Source organism: Nematostella vectensis, chromosome 15 (assembly GCF_932526225.1).
Source record: "Nematostella vectensis chromosome 15, jaNemVect1.1, whole genome shotgun sequence".
Lineage (NCBI taxonomy): Eukaryota > Metazoa > Cnidaria > Anthozoa > Actiniaria > Edwardsiidae > Nematostella > Nematostella vectensis.
Window position 1 is genome coordinate 6381266 of NC_064048.1, and position 20055 is coordinate 6401320.

At 38.9% G+C, this 20055-nt stretch overlaps 1 protein-coding gene across 2 annotated transcripts; it reads left to right on the forward strand.

Moving 5' to 3' along the window:
- Positions 1-937: 937 nt before the first annotated feature.
- LOC5511401 (periodic tryptophan protein 1 homolog) lies at positions 938-18484 on the forward strand. Of its 2 annotated transcripts, none has more exons than XM_032380692.2 (18): positions 938-1152; positions 2196-2254; positions 2867-3027; positions 3321-3406; positions 3745-3910; positions 6673-6783; positions 7167-7279; positions 8826-8899; positions 10040-10136; positions 10574-10635; positions 10947-10980; positions 11090-11167; positions 11557-11647; positions 12306-12385; positions 12630-12671; positions 13065-13170; positions 13789-13862; positions 18332-18484. In XM_032380692.2, exons 1-18 carry the CDS (start codon positions 1096-1098, stop codon positions 18455-18457), a joined length of 1617 nt encoding a protein of 538 aa, XP_032236583.2. In that variant the 5' UTR covers positions 938-1095; the 3' UTR covers positions 18458-18484. The 2 variants fall into 2 exon arrangements, with proteins under 2 accessions (XP_032236583.2, XP_032236586.2); XM_032380695.2 differs by having other exon boundaries at positions 939-1152; positions 3808-3910.
- Positions 18485-20055: the final 1571 nt, after the last annotated feature.

Below are 20055 nucleotides of genomic sequence, written 5' to 3' on the forward strand. Positions count from 1 at the left end.
CCCCCCCAACACACCCTTCTTAGGGATGGTACCCCTGCGTTCCCCTCCTCTTCTGAGGAATCATACCCCCTCCCCTTAGGGATGGTACCCCTGGCACCCTCCCCTTATTGGGGATGGTACCCCCCCTCTCCTTTAGGATTGTACCCTCGTCCCCCACACCCTTCTTAGGAATGGTACCCCTGAACCCCCGTGCCCTTCTTATGGATGGTACCCCCTCTCCTTTGGGATTGTACCATTGTCCCCCCCTCCCCTTTTTATGGATGGTACATCTGCATCCCCCTCTTCTTCTGAGGAATGGTACCCCTGCACCCCCCTTCCCTTAGGGATGGTTCCCCTAAACCCCCGTCCCCTTCTTATGGATGGTACCCCCCTTCTCCTTTGGGATTCTACCCTCGTCCCCCCCCCCCTCCCTTTTTTATGGATAGTACATCTGCATCCCCCTCTTCTTTTGAGAGATGGTACTCTTGTACCCCCCCCCCCCTTCCTATCTTAAGGATTGTACCCTGCTCCCCCCTCCCCCCCCCCCCCCCCTTCTTAGGGATGGATTTCTCTGAATACACACATGCATAGCAAAGAATAATTGACATACAGATGTGTTTCTCTTGTGGGACTGCTAAAATTATGATGATCGGTCAGTTTAGCCTGTTTATTTCTATGTGCGGACAAAGTAGTACCCTAGTTCCAGAGCCTCAAACGTTTGAGGCTCATCTAGAACCATGGTAACAAGGAAGATAAGGAAAAAATGAGAGAGATAAATGGGTGAATAACCTCTTGCTCCTGGCTACAAGGGGCTTTGTTGGAATCTTTCTAAGATCAAGCATAGTCTAGAAAACTTTATGTTTAAGGGAATGCATTTAACATTTCACTTTCGTATGTTTCATTCGGTGACATTTTCAAACCATGGGATTGGGCTACCTGTGGTGTCAGTTTTGCAGGAAATGTCAGCGGTTTCTCTATTACCCAGTCCTTCCCAGCCGTGCTACGAGCCCACGTGAAATGGAGTGGCTACATGAAAGCTTTTAGATTTTTTGTTTTTTACATGATTTTTTAGTGTTACCTGTGTATAGATAGACCCATAACTGCCGTATATCGACCATGATAACATGCACCGCATGGGTGAAGCGTGGAGCTGCCAAACGTATACCAGACAAGGTGAGCATATCAATCATCATTTGGGGCCAGTTTTATCGAAAACAAACATCAAACGTTTCGCTAGCAGTTGTAATGTTTTGTGTTTTAACGTGGTGTCATTGTTATTACAGTTCATTCTTTATTGAGTCTCATTAAACTTCATACTTTCTTTTACTGGCGTGTACAGTAAGAATTATACTTAAATAAATGATGTTGTTTAATGGACTTGTTGAAGAAATGAGCCATTTAGCTTTACTTGAGTAAATAATACTAGTCGGTAGATGCATTTCATTGACATACCATAGCATTTCCTGATAATAAAACCATCACAAAAAAAAATTAATCAATCAATGTTGTACATTTAATTTTAGTAGCAATAATTAGGGCTGATTCAGCCTGGAATTACAACATAAGACTTTTCCAAGCATGACTGCTCTGGAATTGTATGCTTTTACATTTCTTGAATCTTTAGGACTAAGTGTGGTTCAGTGTGCGCTACTGACTTGCACTTTCCAATAAACAACATGCATGCTCTCTGATAAAAAAAGAGTTTTTTTTTTAATAAAAAATTATCAACAGAGGTCAAAAGAATCTGCCAGTTTGTCCAAAGATATATGTCTTCAATCTACCTACTTAATTGGAAAGACTATTAAAAACAAAACAAAAAGGTGAAGCCAAAGCAAAGCCCGATATGAAGTTATTTTATAATAACCTTTGTTATTGGGCAAAGCCCAATAACAGGTTTCCAGATTGACTGGTACATATTTTAAGGCTCAGCATAAGCTGTTTCTACTGTTGTGTGAATTGAAGAGTAGTATTGGATTAATGCCGCATTATCACCAGTTTACTTTGGGAGGGCTAACAGAAACCTCAATGAGGCCATTCACTCTAAAACATCAGTCACATCCTTAAAGAAACTTCCAATAGACAATCTACTTTTTAAATTTTGAAATATTTTTTCATGTTTTCTGTATGTTATTGAATGGAAGTAAACTGGTGAAGATGCAGCTTTAAGTTTTGAGTGACCAAAAATACTTCATTTGGGCTTTATTCTTGTGTTTAAGGTTGCTTTATCAAAAGAAGAAATAGAAGAACTCATTGAAGATGCTAGAGACAAGCTAAGGTGGGTGAGAAGAAACATTTAGAAATAATGAATAACTAACTAGTGAATTATTGAGTAATCATATCAATTAATTGATTGGTTAATTCATAAAGTAATGTGAGAAAATAGATGGTCCTTTTCTCTAACCACCTGACTCTAAACTTTGCTATCTGCTAGAAGAACTCTCCCAAAACACTGTGAAAAATGATACAGGGGAGAGAGAAAGACTTCTACCAGAAGAGTCTGTATCAAGCATGTGATTCAACATCATGTCAAAAAGTGACATTTCAGTCACATGAAACAACCTGGGTGGACAGGTTAACATGGTTATTATGGACCTAGTATAAAAAAAAACAATGGACAAAACAGCAGAGGTCTTTTTCCACAATCTCACTTTTCTCCATGCTCAAAATACCTGCTACCAAGTAGACGAATAGCAACTGTGAAAATCGTGGGGCGATACTGATTTCTTCGAGGACAGGTTCCAGAAATAGCAGGAAAAAGTGTTTCTGTCTCCCTGCTACGTTTTGGGCAGTATAGATTCCATTCAGCTTTTTGCAGTGACAAAGTATTGTGAGATTTACTGTAGTTTGCAAACAAATGCAATGTTTACCATCAAATATTTGTGCAAAGGTCAAAAGAGGAAGAAGAACAAGAAAAATCAAGAAATACCACAGTTAAAGATGAAGATAGCAAAACAGATGTAAAAATAAAGAAGGAGAAAACAGAGGAAGATGAAACTCTGGAAGAAATCATACGAGAATATGACCTGGATCAGGAAGATCAAGAAGAAGGTACAGTAGTAAAACGTAGAAAAATGTTTCCTGCAAATCGGAGATTAATGATGCCATAGGTTACTTCCAAGAACCTGGTGCTGAAGAATTTGGCTTGATTGAAAACAGTTAAAAGCTTTATGGCTTTATATAAACATTTTTTACTTGACTTTGTGCCGTATTTAACCGGTTTGATCTCCTTGTCCACTTGCAGACAAATTCCTTAGGGACGACCTGTAAACTTGAGATGAATTATAAGGGAGGGATTTGATATTGTTGAGATTTGTGACTAATTTATTCACTGAATGTTATAGGTGTTCGAATGGAGGGAGCTGGGATGGCCGGTTTGACCTACTACGCCTCAAACAAAGACGACCCATACATCCTTCTTAAGGATGATGTGAGTTTACTAACTTAGGATCATTCATTGTCTGTTACTTATTTTTATATTGAGTATTTTGTGAACTTTCACCAGCCATTGCAAAAATGCCAAAACCATTTCACACTTCTGTCTATCAAGTTCTATATTTTAACACAACACATTTTGTACCCTCTGATTGGTCAACGCATGCAGTGAGATGGCTCTATTGGGAGCCACCAAAGTGTAGAGCATTAAAAACATCTCAAGGCTTTTGAATGACACAAATGTATCTTGTCTCTAGGAATTTAATAAAGAGTAAGTTCACAGATTACTCAATATTGCAGTAACTTTTATTTGTATTGTGGCATTTCTTGCAGGTAGCTTCACTGAGTGCTTTGCTTTTCTTGTTAGTTGTTTATGGTATATGTTATGGCTTGCAGCCGGATGAAGAGGATGAGAAACAAGACTGGGAAATCAAACCATCTGATAACCTTGTAATAACAGGCCAAGTCGAAGATGAATTTTGCAACTTGGAAATATATGGTAAAGTTTATATTCTCCCGTAATCTTTAAATTTGACAAGTAATTCCTGATCCTTTACTAAGCCCATGTCAAAGGAAAGCATAGATATTTGCTTGCATGCACTTTAGATGGAATGCCAGAATGCAAGTTTTGGTGAAAGCTGACTGATTTGAGCTGCTGCATTCAGCAAACTTCTATTGAACCGGGAAACCATTCAAGACAAGATGTGACCCGGCAAGGGAAACATACACTAGCGAAAAATGTTTTTGGGCAAATCTGGAAGATCAGCAAACGCTTTTTCCATAATGAGGGAACGTTATATTGTGATAAACGATCTTGTTCCCAGGGCACAATTGAAGCATGTTTTTTTAAATTCGGAAGTTTGTTCCCTTTAAATTAGAAAAAAAACTCTTAAAAAGTTCGGAAGATAGTTCTCTATAATTTGGAAAGTTCGGAGGATTATTCTTAAAATTTGGAAGATCGTTTTCTTGAAGTTCGGGAGAACATTCTAATAATTCGGAAGATCGTTTCTAGAAATTCGGAAGACAATCTTAAAGTTTGAAATAATTTCCTAGATATTTGGGAGGTTTTTATAAATCTTGTCCCCAAAAAATGTATCTAATATCAGAAGTCGCGGGCCCTATGTGGAATTTAGAAGAAGCCGTTTTTTTGGGCTTTTCTTGAAGAGAGCAACACTTGATAACTTACAGAGTCAGAATCGACAAATTAGTTTGAGCCATATGCAAATTAAGAAAGCGAGTCGACTCTATTTGTCTTTGCAATACAACAACCAGTTAACTGTGGCGACAAAAATATAACAGTTCCTGCTTGTTACCAAACTCGCGCATCAAACTGACTTATCTTAAAATAGTCCTCTATATCTGTATACCCCAGCTTTCTTTTGTCATTAGGATAGTCGCGTTCCATAAAGATCGTCGTATGTCGTATGCAAGTTAAGAAAAGCTTTTGATATTCTTGTCTTTCCAAAACAATGAAATGTTAATGGCGACCACAACTTTACTGTGACGTCAATATCTGAGCTTTAATTTGCCATAACGATCATCGCGATAGGTAAAGTGTTCAAATTGATCATGAGCCGTATGCAAATAAGAAAGCGAGTCGGCTTTTAAACTTTACTTGTCATATTTGCAAAACAACAAATTTCCAGCTTTCATGTCACACAGACTAAGCTGAAATATAGCTCAAAATTTAAATTAACAAACCAAGCATTTCTCAAGAGAGCGATGTTGTCTTTTTGGTAACGATTATCAAAATTGGAAGAATGTTTTTGCATTCGGGTTTTTTTTTTTTTTTTGCACTGTTAAACGTTTTTCAAATCCCAGAAAGAAGTTCTTTTCTTTGTGAGGCCAATCTTTTCTTTGGAAAAAAGAAAATCCTGAAAATCAGAAAAACAATAAACGATTCAAAAAACAGGAAGAATGATCTTCTCTTCGGAAGAACGATATTGCTTTTGGAGAAATGATCTTGAAAATTGGAGATCGTTTCTTGTAGAAACCTGATATCGCTCTGAATATCGTAAAAGTGTTCTGCATAATCTGTCGAACGATATTTTTCGTTCGTAGCCTGAAGGCTTTTTCTCTAGTGTACATTTTCCCTTGCCAAATGAAGCACAAGCTGTCCAAAGATTTAAACTTTTCACAGCCTGCATTGACTTGCACTTTGTATGGCCAGAATAATTAAAGATTCATTCAATCCCCCAGTACCATAATAGACTACTTGCACTAAGAAGTCACCTGACTTTTACAGTGGCAAATTCAAGCCAAAATTAGACGGACAGAAATGGCTGTCTGTAGCCCCAAAGATTGATGAGAAAATTACATCTTCAACGAAACTAAGCCCTTTTTGTCAAATACACTATCTGTTGCTGTTATGTTGCCGCTAAAAGCTGGAGCAAGCACAAGTCTTCAACCCTGAAAGTCATGTGATTTCTTACAGCCGCATTGACACCAGTTTACTTCAGGTAGATTACCTAACAATCTCCGATGATATTTAACAGGAAACACGAAACATATTCCAGTGAAAATAGTGTGTCTTTTGGAAGTTTTTTTTTAGGAAGTAATTGATAATTAAGAGCGGATGGCCTGTTAAATAGCACAGATTCTAATAGCTTCTATTTTAACTGTTGAGCTAAACTGGTGACAATGTGGCTTTGATACAGGAGGGATGCTTATTGTTGGAATAAGCATCCCTCCCAAATATGCACCTCCTCCAAGTAAGTACCTCCCCCAAATAAGCACCTCCTTCAAATAAGCATCTCCCCCAAATAAGCACCCCCTCCAAGTAAGTACCTCCCCCAAATAAGCACCTCCTTCAAATAAGCACCTCCCCCAAATAAGCACCTCCTTCAAATAAGCACCTCCTTCAAATAAGCACCTCCTTCAAATAAGTACCTCCCCCAAATAAGCACCTCCTTCAAATAAGTACCTACCCCAAATAAGCACCTCCCCCAAATAAGCACCTCCTTCAAATAAGTGCCTTCCCCAAATAAGTAACTCCCCAACTGCCTCGGCTAATAAAGCACCTTTCCTTAGAGGAAAAAAAAGTGAATTATGAGTGTTGCAATTGATAGACTCTGATAAAAGAAGACTCTATGTTGGAAGGAAAGTACTGTAACTGAAACTGGCAGTACTGTCTGGCATAACACTTGGTCATTGAAAGCTTGTTTTGTTTTGGCTCTGTGTGGAATTATATTCGCTGTACCTTGTAAAAAGCAATTGTATAAAGATGACGTTTTACTGCTAAATGCACTTTGTATTTCATAGTTTGGGATGAGGAGGAAGAAAATCACTATGTTCATCATGACATTCTACTGGAGTCTTTCCCGCTAGTCACGGAGTGGTTGGATTATGATCCAAGCAGTGAACAGACAAGAGGTAAATCTGCCTAGGGTTTCCAATTTAGCGTTTCAGGGGGAGGGGGTGGATATCCAACCTCCTTTGAGTCTCATTTTGTCTATTTGTTTGTATAGAATGATAAATGAAGCATCTAATAGCTTATGTCAGCAGCGGCCTAGCCAGGATTTTTAACAGGGGGGCTCATAAGACCCTTACAAGGCATTTTCTCCTGTATTATAGATGATGATTCATACATTTACTGTATTTTTGGCTGCTAGAAGGGGGCCCCCTGGGCCACCCCCACTGACTACGCCCCTGGTCAGGACCCCCTAATCCATTCCGCTATATTAGGGGGTGTCAGGCTTTACGATACATATCAATGCTATGCAAAAACAGAATGCTTTGTTATTTTTCTTATTTAGGTAACTATGTAGCAGTTGGTACCATGGAACCTTTCATCGATATTTGGGATCTAGATGTTGTTGACACCCTGGAGCCTGTTGCCACCCTCGGGAAACGGCGAAAACATAAGAAGGTGACAGCCTGTTAAAAATGATTGGTATACATAAATATTGGTAGCAATGGATCTCGAAATTTCAACACTCTCAAAAATTTCGCAAAGTCTTGAAATCTCGGAGTTTTTTATGCAAGTCTATTTTTTTTTTAATTTTAGGTATCTTGGAGCCTCTGATTTTGTTAAACGCTATTCGTTTTATGTTGTTACCATGAAACAGGTTTTCCCTTCTTTTTTGTAGTGTAGCAAGTCTTAGATTTAACCATCGCTACCCCTTTAAAAACACCATTGGGACATATTTTAGTAGACGGTGCTTATAACTGATAATGTTTCAGGATAAGGGGGCTGGATTACCTAGGATTTATGCAAAATTCGGTAATGGCGGTCGGACAGGGTTTGTAGTTTGGGTTTCTCCCCGTAATCCCACATAATTTGACTTAATTTTGAAAGACAAAACATTGAGTGCACAGCTGATGTGTTCTTTTAGGGTTCTTACCTCTATTTCTCATAAAAAAAAGACAGATATTCTTCGTAAGAGTGCAATATTTAGAACTGAATTTCGAAAACAAATAAAATGACTAGGCATTATTTGCTAAACCGCGAAGGTCTAGGAATAATAATAAAATACCTTTTTGATTGGCTGGTGGCTAGGAGCCAATGAAAACTCGCCTAAGATATTTTCGTTCAAAAGATTAACCTTTTCAAGTTATTTCGTGCTTTCCTCCGGTACAAAATGTAGTTTGGGCGTAACAGTTGATATTCCATGTAATTTAGCGCGTAATTCAGTAAAGAATCCTGCAAAATTTTGATTTTTAAAGAAACATGTGTTGCAAAATCCCGCGTAATTTAGCGCGTAAAGATTGATTTTCCGCGTAATTTAGCAAAGAATCCCGCATAATTTTGGGTTTTTCCTGCGTAATTCCAGAAGCTCTGTGAGGGGTATTGCTGACATGTGCGCGTAATTCCAGAAGCCCTGTGTAGATGGGTGGGAGGGGGAGCTGTTAGCAACTACCTCCATAAGTTTGTCCCATTTACACACATATTTCAAATGCATTACAGTTATCTAATAAGTAATCCAACACATCAGAAAACTCTTTTATTCTTATTTGTGCCCCCAAACCTTTACATAATTTATGAGATCAGAACTTTGCATTTCATAAATCATGGATTCTTAAAAGTGCAACCTTTTGAAATATTTTTATAAATTGCCTAAATTTCTTAGTAAAAAACACTGTGTATGATTTAGAGTGATTTGCAATCAACACAAATTTTATTTCATGGCCACCTTGTGAAAATGTTTTGTGTCTTGTGGACTGGACATGAAGAACAGAATGTGGCTCTACACTCAACTAAAAATGTTATGGCATTTGTATAAATGCCATACCAGAGGGTGCGCAGTCATAGGGTGTTTTATTGGAAAAAAACACCTAATTTTGACAGTTCTTGGATAAGAAATGACCCCATTTTGGCTGCCAGGGGGGTGCTTGTGCACCTTGCACCCCCCCCCCCTCCCTGTGTGCATGCCTTCAACAGTGCATGCCTTTAAACAATATGATTTGATTTATAGAAATCAAAGAGTACAAACGAAACAATTAGTCATACTGGTGCTGTCTTGGATTTATCCTGGAACCATAATGTGAGGTGAGATTCCACGTAAGCTGCTAATACTGCAGTACATCAAATCCCCCATTGCATCAGTTACAGCAGCTGTACCCCATCTTTAAAAATAGTCAGCTGCCATTTTGTCATCCTAGCAAATAAAGAGACTATTGTGATTGTTTTGAGAATTTTGTATTCACAGTATAGGTGGTCATTGTGAATTTCTGCATTTAATTTGTCTTTCAATATTAAAGCCGCATTGTCACCAGTTTACTTCCAGAGGGTCTACGGAAACCTCAACCGGCAAGAGACAAAGAAATCTTTTAAAAGCAGCACTTTAAACAAGCCGTCCACTTTAATTTATCAGTCACATCTTCAAAGAAACATCCAATAGACAAACTAATTTTACAATTTTGAAATATTTTTCACATTTTCAATTAAAAATCATTGGAGAATTTACGTAATCAAATGGTAGTAAACTGGTGACAATGCAGCTTTAAATAAAAACAACATGAGGGCAGGGCTTCTGGAATTACGCGCTTGTGCGGAAGCGCATAATTTGGCTTTATCCGCGTAAACCACAAATTTCCATGTAATCCTGCGTAATTTGGCTAAATTTTGAAAGACAAAACATTTAAGTGCACAGCTGATGTGTTCTTTTAGGGTTCTTACCTCTATTTCTCATAAAAAAAGAGAGATATTCTTTGCAAGAGTGTGATATTTCGAATTGAATTTTGAAAACAAATAAAATGACTAGGCGTTCTATGCTAAACCGCAAAGGCCTAGGACTAACAATAAAATATCTTTTTTTTAATTGGCTGGTGGCTAGATATTTTCGTTAAAAAAATTAACCTTTTCAAGTTATTTCGTGCTTTCCTTCGGTACAAAATGTAGTTTGGGCGTAACAGTTGATATTCCATGTAATTTAGCACGCAATTCAGTAAAGAATCCTGCAAAATTTTTATTTTTAAAGAAACACGTAATTTAGCTCGTAACAATTGATTTTCCGCGTAATTTAGCAAAGAATCATGCGTCATTTTGGGTTTTTCCTGCGTAATTCCAGAAGCCCTGTGAGGGGTATTGCTGACATGTGCTTTGTGACAATTTATGTGTTTGTCAAATGACAGAAATGAGTAAAAACTTCTATAATTTAGATGTTCATGTTGTTGCTTTTCTCTACAGAAATGTTTTAGCAAGTGCTTCGGCAGACCACTCGGTTATTTTGTGGGATCTGAATCATGCAAAAGCTGTTCATGTTCTTGGCCATCATAAAGACAAAGTAAGTCCAGCAAAAACTCAAACAAAGAAATAAATTGCAACCATCATTTTATTATGATTTGCTATCAATAGTTTTGAAATGAAGTATAAAGTGAACTTCAAAAGCAAGACTTTACTTTCAAAGTACTTTTTATTTTCAAAGTCTATAAGGATCAGGCTTGCACCCAGCTGAGGGGGAGGAGGGGTGCGCAGTCATAGGTATCATATGAAAAAGCCTAGTATTTGAAGATTAGTAAGTAATAATTTACCAGCCAGACAAATACCCTGGGGGTATTTGTCTGGCTGGTAAATTATCCAGCTCTCTTACACCTCAATGCAACAAGTGTACACTGGGAGAATGGCCGATAAAGGCTCATATGGTGTTGTTAAGTGGTTGTTAATTCTTGATACTCCAAGTGAAGCTTTGTTCATATCTAGTTTCTATATCTGTTTTCACAGGTCCAGTCACTAGAATTTCACCCCTATGAACCACAATCTTTACTTACGGGATCTTTTGATAAGTAAGTCAGTCTTGTAGGATAATTTGACAAGTCTTGCAGGATCATTTGATGAACAAGTCTTGCAGGATCATTTGATAAATATGTCTTGCAGGATCATTTGATAAATAAGTCTTGCAGGATCATTTGATAAGTAAGTCCTACATACAGAATTTGGGTGCTTGGGTCTGAGTCACTCATTTTATTTTCAGTCAGAAAATTGAGAAAACATGATTTTCAAATTAAGTGATGAATATAACTTTGTTTTTATGAATTGCAGTACTCTTGCTCAGGATAAAACACTTATTTTTATCCAAAAAAAATTTGCCTTGCAGAAGAGCTAAAGTTGTGGACTGCAGAAGTCCGGAGGTAAAAGTTCTAAATCCATTTCTCCTCATCATGTCACAGCTCTCTTTTTCCAGCACAAATTTGGATTATTCAGTTATTTTGATTGCTGAGTTTTTCCTTCTCATTTCAGAGCAATATAAAGTCCTGGAAATTTAATGGTGAAGTAGAGAGAGTCATATGGAATCACTTTTCTCCGTTTAACTTTCTGGTAAGTGGTTATGCCCCAAACAAGAGATTCAAAAAAATTTCAATGGTTGAATGAACATAGTCACAAACTACTTGAGCTCTATTCTGTTGTGGATTTTCTACTGTTTTCTCATTTTGGTTCAAATTAAAATGCATTTTTGTGATAAGAAACTTGCAACCCTTTGTGCTGAATTCTATATTTCTATTTAGAATAACAATATCTGGATTTTCTCGTTTTTCTAAGCACAGCATTTACAAATATGCTTTCAATGTTCTCCCTGAAAGAAATTACCCAACAACATTTTCAAACAGTAAAATACTGAGCACTCCACTGCTATGCCAGTATCCAAGTATAACAATGGAAATTTGGTTTTTGGTAAATTATTTTTGCCTAAATTGTTTTTGTTTCAGAGCAGTACAGATAATGGGTTCGTATATTGTTGTGATGTGCGCACAGATGCTCCTGTGTTTACCATCAATGCCCATGATTCTGCCATAGCAGGTGAGAGTAACAAACTGTAATAGTTTAAACTGCGTGCTGCCCCTTCTTGGTCAATACCAGTAAAAACAAATGTTGAGCCTGGTTTTCTTCATGGGCACTCAGATCACCACAAACCATTGGAAGGTGTACAGTATGTATGAATTAATTGCTCTTCTTGGTGGAAGCCCCTCCCCTCCTGCCCCCTGCGAGCAGACCATAAACAATACTGTGGTCTGTGATGACCTGGCTGAGGGAAACCATGTGCAGCCACATGACATGTTTTTCTCTTGTTTTTGCTTGTGTTTGTCTAAGACTAAGCGCCTAAATTCTCGCTTGTCAGTCAGCAGTCAGCAGGTTTACTTTAAGCACATGCCCTTTCGTGAAAGCAATTTTGTGATGTTTGTATGATGTTTGATGTTTGGACATGCAGTGGCTGTTCCAAAGGGGGAGAAGGGTGGGGAGGTTTTATATAAGCAATGTAAACATAACATTTACATGTGTTACTACACAGGTATCCCAAGCATATGAACAACATGAACAACATGTAAGCCTGGGATACCTGTGTTGTAAGGCTAGCATGACGTTAACTGTTTGGGATGCCTGTGTAGTAACGCTATTATATATGACAGTCACATGTTTGGGATACCTGTGGCTCATGTGCCCCCTTTATTATTTTAAGGTCTTGTACTGAGTTCACAAGTGCCGAACTGCTTAGTGACCGCTTCTGCCGATGGTAGTATGAAAGTATGGGATATTAAGGTAACTTTTTTTATTTGTTAACTTCTGGCCATTTTAGGCATAACAAATTGTGCTCTCTCATAAGCATTTCCATTGTAAAACAGACTGAGTAGCAAGCTATTTCTTGTTTTTGAAAAAAAGTCTGACACTGAAAAAATTGCCTAATACAATAGAACTTTTTTTTGTAAATTTTGTAAAAAAAAAGCAAAGGAATAACCATAGATGCCAGGCTTTACTACTTTAATTATATCTCTTCCTTTCCCAGGATAACAAGCCATCATTTATCTTGACACGAGATATGCAGATGGTAAGTGGGGTAAAAAGTGACACCAAAAATGACTTAGAAATGACTTCAATTATGATGAATTGACTGATTTCTTTTTCCACCACTATTACTACTCAAATGTCATGCAGTCATCGCCATTTTCATTGGTCTGTTTTTTTTATTTATTTATAAATTCCCTTTTAAACCAACTTTAAAGTTTCAAACCCTAGCATGGTCTGCTTAGCAGCTCTAAGTCACACACACTAAGAGCAACAAGTCGGCGCCCAGGCAATTTTAAATCTATATATCCAATCTAGATGTTGATGTTTCCCAGCCCTTTCTCTGTGCCATATTCTGGGCCGTGTTTGGTTTACTTTCCCTGGATCGTATTCTGCCCATATTTCATTCACTTTTCTGTGTCGTATTCTGTTCCAGGGGCATATTCTGAGTGCTTCGTGTTGTCCCGACTCACCCTTCATGCTCGCCCTTGGAGGAGAGAAACAAGGACTCAAGTTATTTGACCTGATGGAAAGTGCACCAGGTGATCCTATCCCCCCCCCCCCCCTCAGTTTGACTCAATACCTTCCTTCCCTGAGTAAGCCCATTCCCCGCCCTCCCCCTGTATGACCCCATTCCCCACCTACCCTCCTATGAGATCCCATTACCCCAACCCCAAGGTGGAAAGCCTTATATAGCGGTCCGGATAAGACTCCATTGATTGTGAATCTTAATAAATTCAGCCAATGGCTGCAATAGGCCATTCTAGGTATGTGGGCGCACAACCCTGGGTACCAGAGCCTCCAGACTTCTCCCGTCCAGAAATGCTCAGCCAAAATGCCTCGACGAGCGTCACTGGACGAGAGAAGTCTTGAGGCTCTGGCACCAAGGGTTGCGGGCTCACTCGACATGGAAACCTACCTCAACCACCGTCATGCAGTGCACGCTTTGTTAGGTGCAAGATTGAAAAGCCACACAGTGCACTCTGGTAGTTGAGGTAGGTTTCTATCGTAATGCGCGCGCAAGCTTGCAGCTGGAATGGCCTATTCCAGGTACAATTGACAGAATTTCTTTTTGCTTGAAGATGGATATACGGCGACTATGAGATTCGACGTCTTTTACCCGAGTCCTTTTTCCTAATTAAATTTAAATTTGTCACTAGTCCGCCGCCATTTCGAGGGACGAGAGAGACTGGCGCCAGTGACCGGAGGTAGAGAAGCTAAAACAAGTGAAGAGGTAAGAATCACGTGGCTTTTTGAGAGGCATACTAGTGCGCGCTGACAGTGCTGAATAACGTATGCGCATGCGCGTGTTCTGGCAAAAACAAAAAATCTCAGTGTTGAATCGTTCGAGTATAGGTACGAAAGGCTGACTTCGGTCGCTGTTTTAACTTACTGTACAGCATTAAAACCATACTGTACAAAAGATGACAGATTTGTTTGATAATGAGGGAGTCATGAAGAAAATTTTAGCCTTAGGTTTGATCTAGTTTTCTTAGCGTTCGCCAAAATGTGACAGTTCGCCGGTAAAACGCCGCCATTTCAAAACAAAAAGGCTGGTTTAACCGCGCGGTACTGGAACTAGTCTTTTGTTTTTCAGCACTGTCGTGCGCGCTCAGGCTTTATTTAGCATCTGCGAATAAGGTATAATAAAAGCTCACTTGTCCGAAAAGTATTAATGTCAGTGAAAGGTTTTATTTTTTCGTCGTTTTCTGGGGTGACGGGGGCATTCATTTCGGTGTTTATTCATGCTCGAATTTGCCACCCAAAAACTCACGTGATCTCTAGGCACCAGTCTCCTATTGTGTCACACTATCACGCTCAATCCTCTTGAGCCATTGTATTCAACTTATCCTATCGCGTTACCTTTTTACACTCAATCCTCTTGAGCCATTGTATTCAATTTATCCTATCGCGTTACCTTTTTACACTCAATCCTCTTGAGCCATTGTATTCAACTTATCCTATCGCGTTACCTTTTTACACTCAATCCTCTTGAGCCATTGTATTCAACTTATCCTATCGCGTTACCTTTTTACACTCAATCCTCTTGAGCCATTGTATTCAACTTATCCTATCGCGTTACCTTTTAAAACTCAATCCTCTTGAGCCATTGTATTCAACTTATCCTATCGCGTTACCTTTTCACGCTCAATCCTCTTGAGCCATTGTATTCAACTTATCCTATCGCGTTACCTTTTTACACTCAATCCTCTTGAGCCATTGTATTCAACTTATCCTATCGCGTTACCTTTTTACACTCAATCCTCTTGAGCCATTGTATTCAACTTATCCTATCGCGTTACCTTTTTACACTCAATCCTCTTGAGCCATTGTATTCAACTTATCCTATCGCGTTACCTTTTCACGCTCAATCCTCTTGAGCCATTGTATTCAACTTATCCTATCGCGTTACCTTTTTACACTCAATCCACTTAAGCCATTGTATTCAACTTATCCTATCACGTTACCTTTTAACACTCAATCCTCTTGAGCCATTGTATTCAACTTATCCTATCGCGTTACCTTTTTACACTCAATCCTCTTGAGCCATTGTATTCAACTTATCCTATCGCGTTACCTTTTTACACTCAATCCTCTTGAGCCATTGTATTCAACTTATCCTATCGCGTTACCTTTAAACACTCAATCCTCTTGAGCCATTGTATTCAACTTATCCTATCGCGTTACCTTTTTACACTCAATCCTCTTGAGCCATTGTATTCAACTTATCCTATCGCGTTACCTTTTTACACTCAATCCTCTTGAGCCATTGTATTCAACTTATCCTATCGCGTTACCTTTTTACACTCAATCCTCTTGAGCCATTGTATTCAACTTATCCTATCGCGTTACCTTTTTACACTCAATCCTCTGGAGCCATTGTATTCAACTTATCCTATCGCGTTACCTTTTTACACTCAATCCTCTTGAGCCATTGTATTCAACTTATCCTATCGCGTTACCTTTTTACACTCAATCCTCTTGAGCCATTGTATTCAACTTATCCTATCGCGTTACCTTTTAACACTCAATCCAATTGAGCCATTGTATTCAACTTATCCTATCGCGTTACCTTTTTACACTCAATCCTCTTGAGCCATTGTATTCAACTTATCCTATCGCGTTACCTTTTTACACTCAATCCTCTTGAGCCATTGTATTCAACTTATCCTATCGCGTTACCTTTTTACACTCAATCCTCTTGAGCCATTGTATTCAACTTATCCTATCGCGTTACCTTTTAACACTCAATCCTCTTGAGCCATTGTATTCAACTTATCATATCGCGTTACCTTTTAACACTCAATCCTCTTGAGCCATTGTATTCAACTTATCCTATCGCGTTACCTTTTTACACTCAATCCTCTTGAGCCATTGTATTCAATTTATCCTATCGCGTTACCTTTTTACACTCAATCCTCTTGAGCCATTGTATTCAACTTATCCTATCGCGTTACCTTTTTACACTCAATCCTCTTGAGCCATTGTATTCAACTTATCCTATCGCGTTACCTTTTTACACTCAATCCTCTTGAGCCATTGTATTCAACTTATCCTATCGCGTTACCTTTTTACACTCAATCCTCTTGAGCCATTGTATTCAACTTATCCTATCGCGTTACCTTTTAAAACTCAATCCTCTTGAGCCATTGTATTCAACTTATCCTATCGCGTTACCTTTTCACGCTCAATCCTCTTGAGCCATTGTATTCAACTTATCCTATCGCGTTACCTTTTTACACTCAATCCTCTTGAGCCATTGTATTCAACTTATCCTATCGCGTTACCTTTTAAAACTCAATCCTCTTGAGCCATTGTATTCAACTTATCCTATCGCGTTACCTTTTCACGCTCAATCCTCTTGAGCCATTGTATTCAACTTATCCTATCGCGTTACCTTTTTACACTCAATCCTCTTGAGCCATTGTATTCAACTTATCCTATCGCGTTACCTTTTTACACTCAATCCTCTTGAGCCATTGTATTCAACTTATCCTATCGCGTTACCTTTTTACACTCAATCATCTTGAGCCATTGTATTCAACTTATCCTATCGCGTTACCTTTTTACACTCAATCCTCTTGAGCCATTGTATTCAACTTATCCTATCGCGTTACCTTTTTACACTCAATCCCCTTGAGCCATTGTATTCAACTTATCCTATCGCGTTACCTTTTTACACTCAATCCTCTTGAGCCATTGTATTCAACTTATCCTATCGCGTTACCTTTTTACACTCAATCCACTTGAGCCATTGTATTCAACTTATCCTATCGCGTTACCTTTTTACACTCAATCCTCTTGAGCCATTGTATTCAACTTATCCTATCGCGTTACCTTTTTACACTCAATCCTCTTGAGCCATTGTATTCAACTTATCCTATCGCGTTACCTTTTTACACTCAATCCTCTTGAGCGATTGTATTCAACTTATCCTATCGCGTTACCTTTTTACACTCAATCCTCTTGAGCCATTGTATTCAACTTATCCTATCGCATTACCTTTTTACACTCAATCCTCTTGAGCCATTGTATTCAACTTATCCTTTCGCGTTACCTTTTTACACTCAATCCTCTTGAGCCATTGTATTCAACTTATCCTATCGCGTTACCTTTTTACACTCAATCCTCTTGAGCCGTTGTATTCAACTTATCCTATCGCGTTACCTTTTTACACTCAATCCACTTGAGCCATTGTATTCAACTTATCCTATCGCGTTACCTTTTTACACTCAATCCACTTGAGCCATTGTATTCAACTTATCCTATCGCGTTACCTTTTTACACTCAATCCTCTTGAGCCATTGTATTCAACTTATCCTATCGCGTTACCTTTTTACACTCAATCCACTTGAGCCATTGTATTCAACTTATCCTATCGCGTTACCTTTTTACACTCAATCCTCTTGAGCCATTGTATTCAACTTATCCTATCGCGTTACCTTTTTACACTTATTTTATATATAAGAACGTATAATTTTCAGTTGAGGCTGGGCAGTTCTTATGATGATCTTAAATTTTAGTGTATATTAGAATATAATACCCAATGAATTATTAGGAAGAGAATTACACAAATGATCGATAGCAATAATAAGATTGTTTCTCAGAGCACAATTTGATTCTGCATTTTAGAACGCATCAGGACTAAAAAGAAATACTTTTTTTCTGCTATCTGAGCCTCGGCATGTCCTTAGTATGTTCTTAAGATTTGGTGAAATCTAAGGCTGGACGTTCTTATAAAAAAGGTTTTTATATATATAAAAAAGTGTACAGAACCCTCAATTCTAACACGTTACCCTGTCACGTAGTGTTTGATCTTGTTGCGTAATCTGTCACGTAAGGCTCGCTCTTTTTGTGCCACCCTGACCTGCTTGCAGTGGTGTTGGTAATTTAACGGGGACCTTCGTCCCCCCCCCTGACCTACTTGCAGCGCTGTTGGTAACTTAACAGGGACCTTTATGCGCCCCCCCCCCCCGACCTGCTTGCAGCGCTGCTGGTAACTTACGAGGACCTTCGTTTTGCCCCCCCCCCCCCCCGAACTGCTTGCAGTGCTGTTGGTAACTTGACGGGGACCTTCCTTTTGCCCCCCCCTCCTGACCTGCTTGCAGTGCTGTTGGTAACTTTACGGGGACCTTTTTGCGCCCCCCTGACCTGACTGCTTGGAGTGCTTATGGTCACTTAATAGGGACCTTTTTGCACCAGGCTGGCAGCGAGGATCCCGACGCAGCTGAGCCAATGGAGGAGGAGTCAGCGGCGACTGCCCTTGCTGGATTAAGCCTGGGTTCGAGTAGTGGAACAAAAAAGAAGAAAAAGAAGAAAAGGAAGTGATCAAAATAAAGCGTTTATGGATTTGAATTTACTTTGTCATTTTGATTTTTCATGTTATTGCCTGGCCCGAAGGGATTTCTCTCGTACCTCTGCCGATTTTGTATTTTTTTTTCCGACAGCATAGATAAGGCGGATATGCGAGCATCCCAAGTTTTTCTACAGGACCGAGCATTACTCGGATATTTTTGTACGACGAGAATTAGCTTGCAGTGGAAGAAAATGATGCAACATCGTTCAAATTTGTGGGGCATGTATGAAATTTGGCATTGTGGTAGATAATTGTGCACTGAGCAATTCTGCATATGAACCCACCCCTCAAAATTGTATACTAGCAATTTTATATAAATGGAATAAATTATCCTTAAATCCCTCAATAAAACCAACACTTTTCAAGCTACGGTCACAAAACTTGATAGATACAAGGCCTATAATAAACCACTCCTACTAGAACTGCAAATATTCGCAACTGGGCTTGGGTCTATGTCACGGGTGAAGTGTTGTGAAAAGTACTTCTATTACCGTATTTACTCATGTATGATACGCACTTTTTTCACGTGAATGAACTGGTGAAATGACCTCCAAAATCGGGGTGCGTATTATACATAAAACTTCTTGTTTGAGAGGTTAAAAATTTCCATAATAATTGAAACAATAGAAAGCTGTTGAGTATCTCGGCCCGCAAATAAGTTAGTAAAGTTATTCAAACTCCGCGAGGGGTCGTTTTGACATACCAAATCTTAATTATTAACCTATTTTTAGTCTTCTACAGTCGTCAACGTCAAATAGCGCTACACCTAGTTAGCGGTATCCTAGCTTTCAAACAGTGCTTTGCGGTGCCATCTCTAATCCCTTGTCGCTGTGCTGATGTGAGCACAATATGATGGTTGCTGGTATTTTTCATTAAAAATACAGCTATGAGCATTTCGGGAGAGTGTACTAGGACATAAAATCTATTGGGGCATAATTGAGAGCTGTGCTTATGGATATTTGCAAACTAAGGTGGATTCATGGTGATTTTTTTTTCTTGTTTGGCTTTGCCTGGATGAGAAAATAATTTTCCAGTTAATCACCACAGCTCTCCTAAATGCTGTCTTTTCTAAAACCAAATTGATTTTAAAAACTGTTTACACGGCTATTCTGGCTGTGTACGCCCTTGAAATGATTTGCTTGGCTTTGGGGTGAAAAGACTTATAAAAAACTGTCTGACTTTGGGGAGAGGAGTGTTGACTGGCCCTTCCCTCGTGGATTTTACCCCGGAGCTCCCAGAATTCGTTGCAATCTGTAATGGCATCCAAATGGTTTCACAAGCCTTGAAGAAGTGGACATTGTGTTTTGAGGCCATGGAAATGGACCTGGAGGATCAGAATAAAGGTATCTATTTGTGTCTTGAGCTGTGTTTGCTGATCTCTCTCCCTTGTGTGGTATTTTGAGGCGTTTTGTTGAGAGGAGTGATTTTTATTTTTTTCCTTTTTGGATTTGAAATTTGTCTATTTGGCTAAAGAGTAGTTCAAACACCTTGGTTGGATGCATATCTTCAAGACCATTTATCCCTTAGACTGATGCCTGAGTATCTTCATCTTGTTGTGTTTATTTTGCAT

Bases quoted from the DNA above. Each gene is read 5' to 3' on its own strand.
- LOC5511401 (XM_032380692.2), top strand. From the start codon at position 1,096: ATGATAACATGCACCGCATGGGTGAAGCGTGGAGCTGCCAAACGTATA. The intron at 10,981-11,089 runs GTAAAAGTTCTA...TTCTCATTTCAG, and splicing joins TGGACTGCAGAAGTCCGGAG to AGCAATATAAAGTCCTGGAA. The intron at 13,171-13,788 runs GTGATCCTATCC...ATTTGTCACTAG, and splicing joins CCTGATGGAAAGTGCACCAG to TCCGCCGCCATTTCGAGGGA.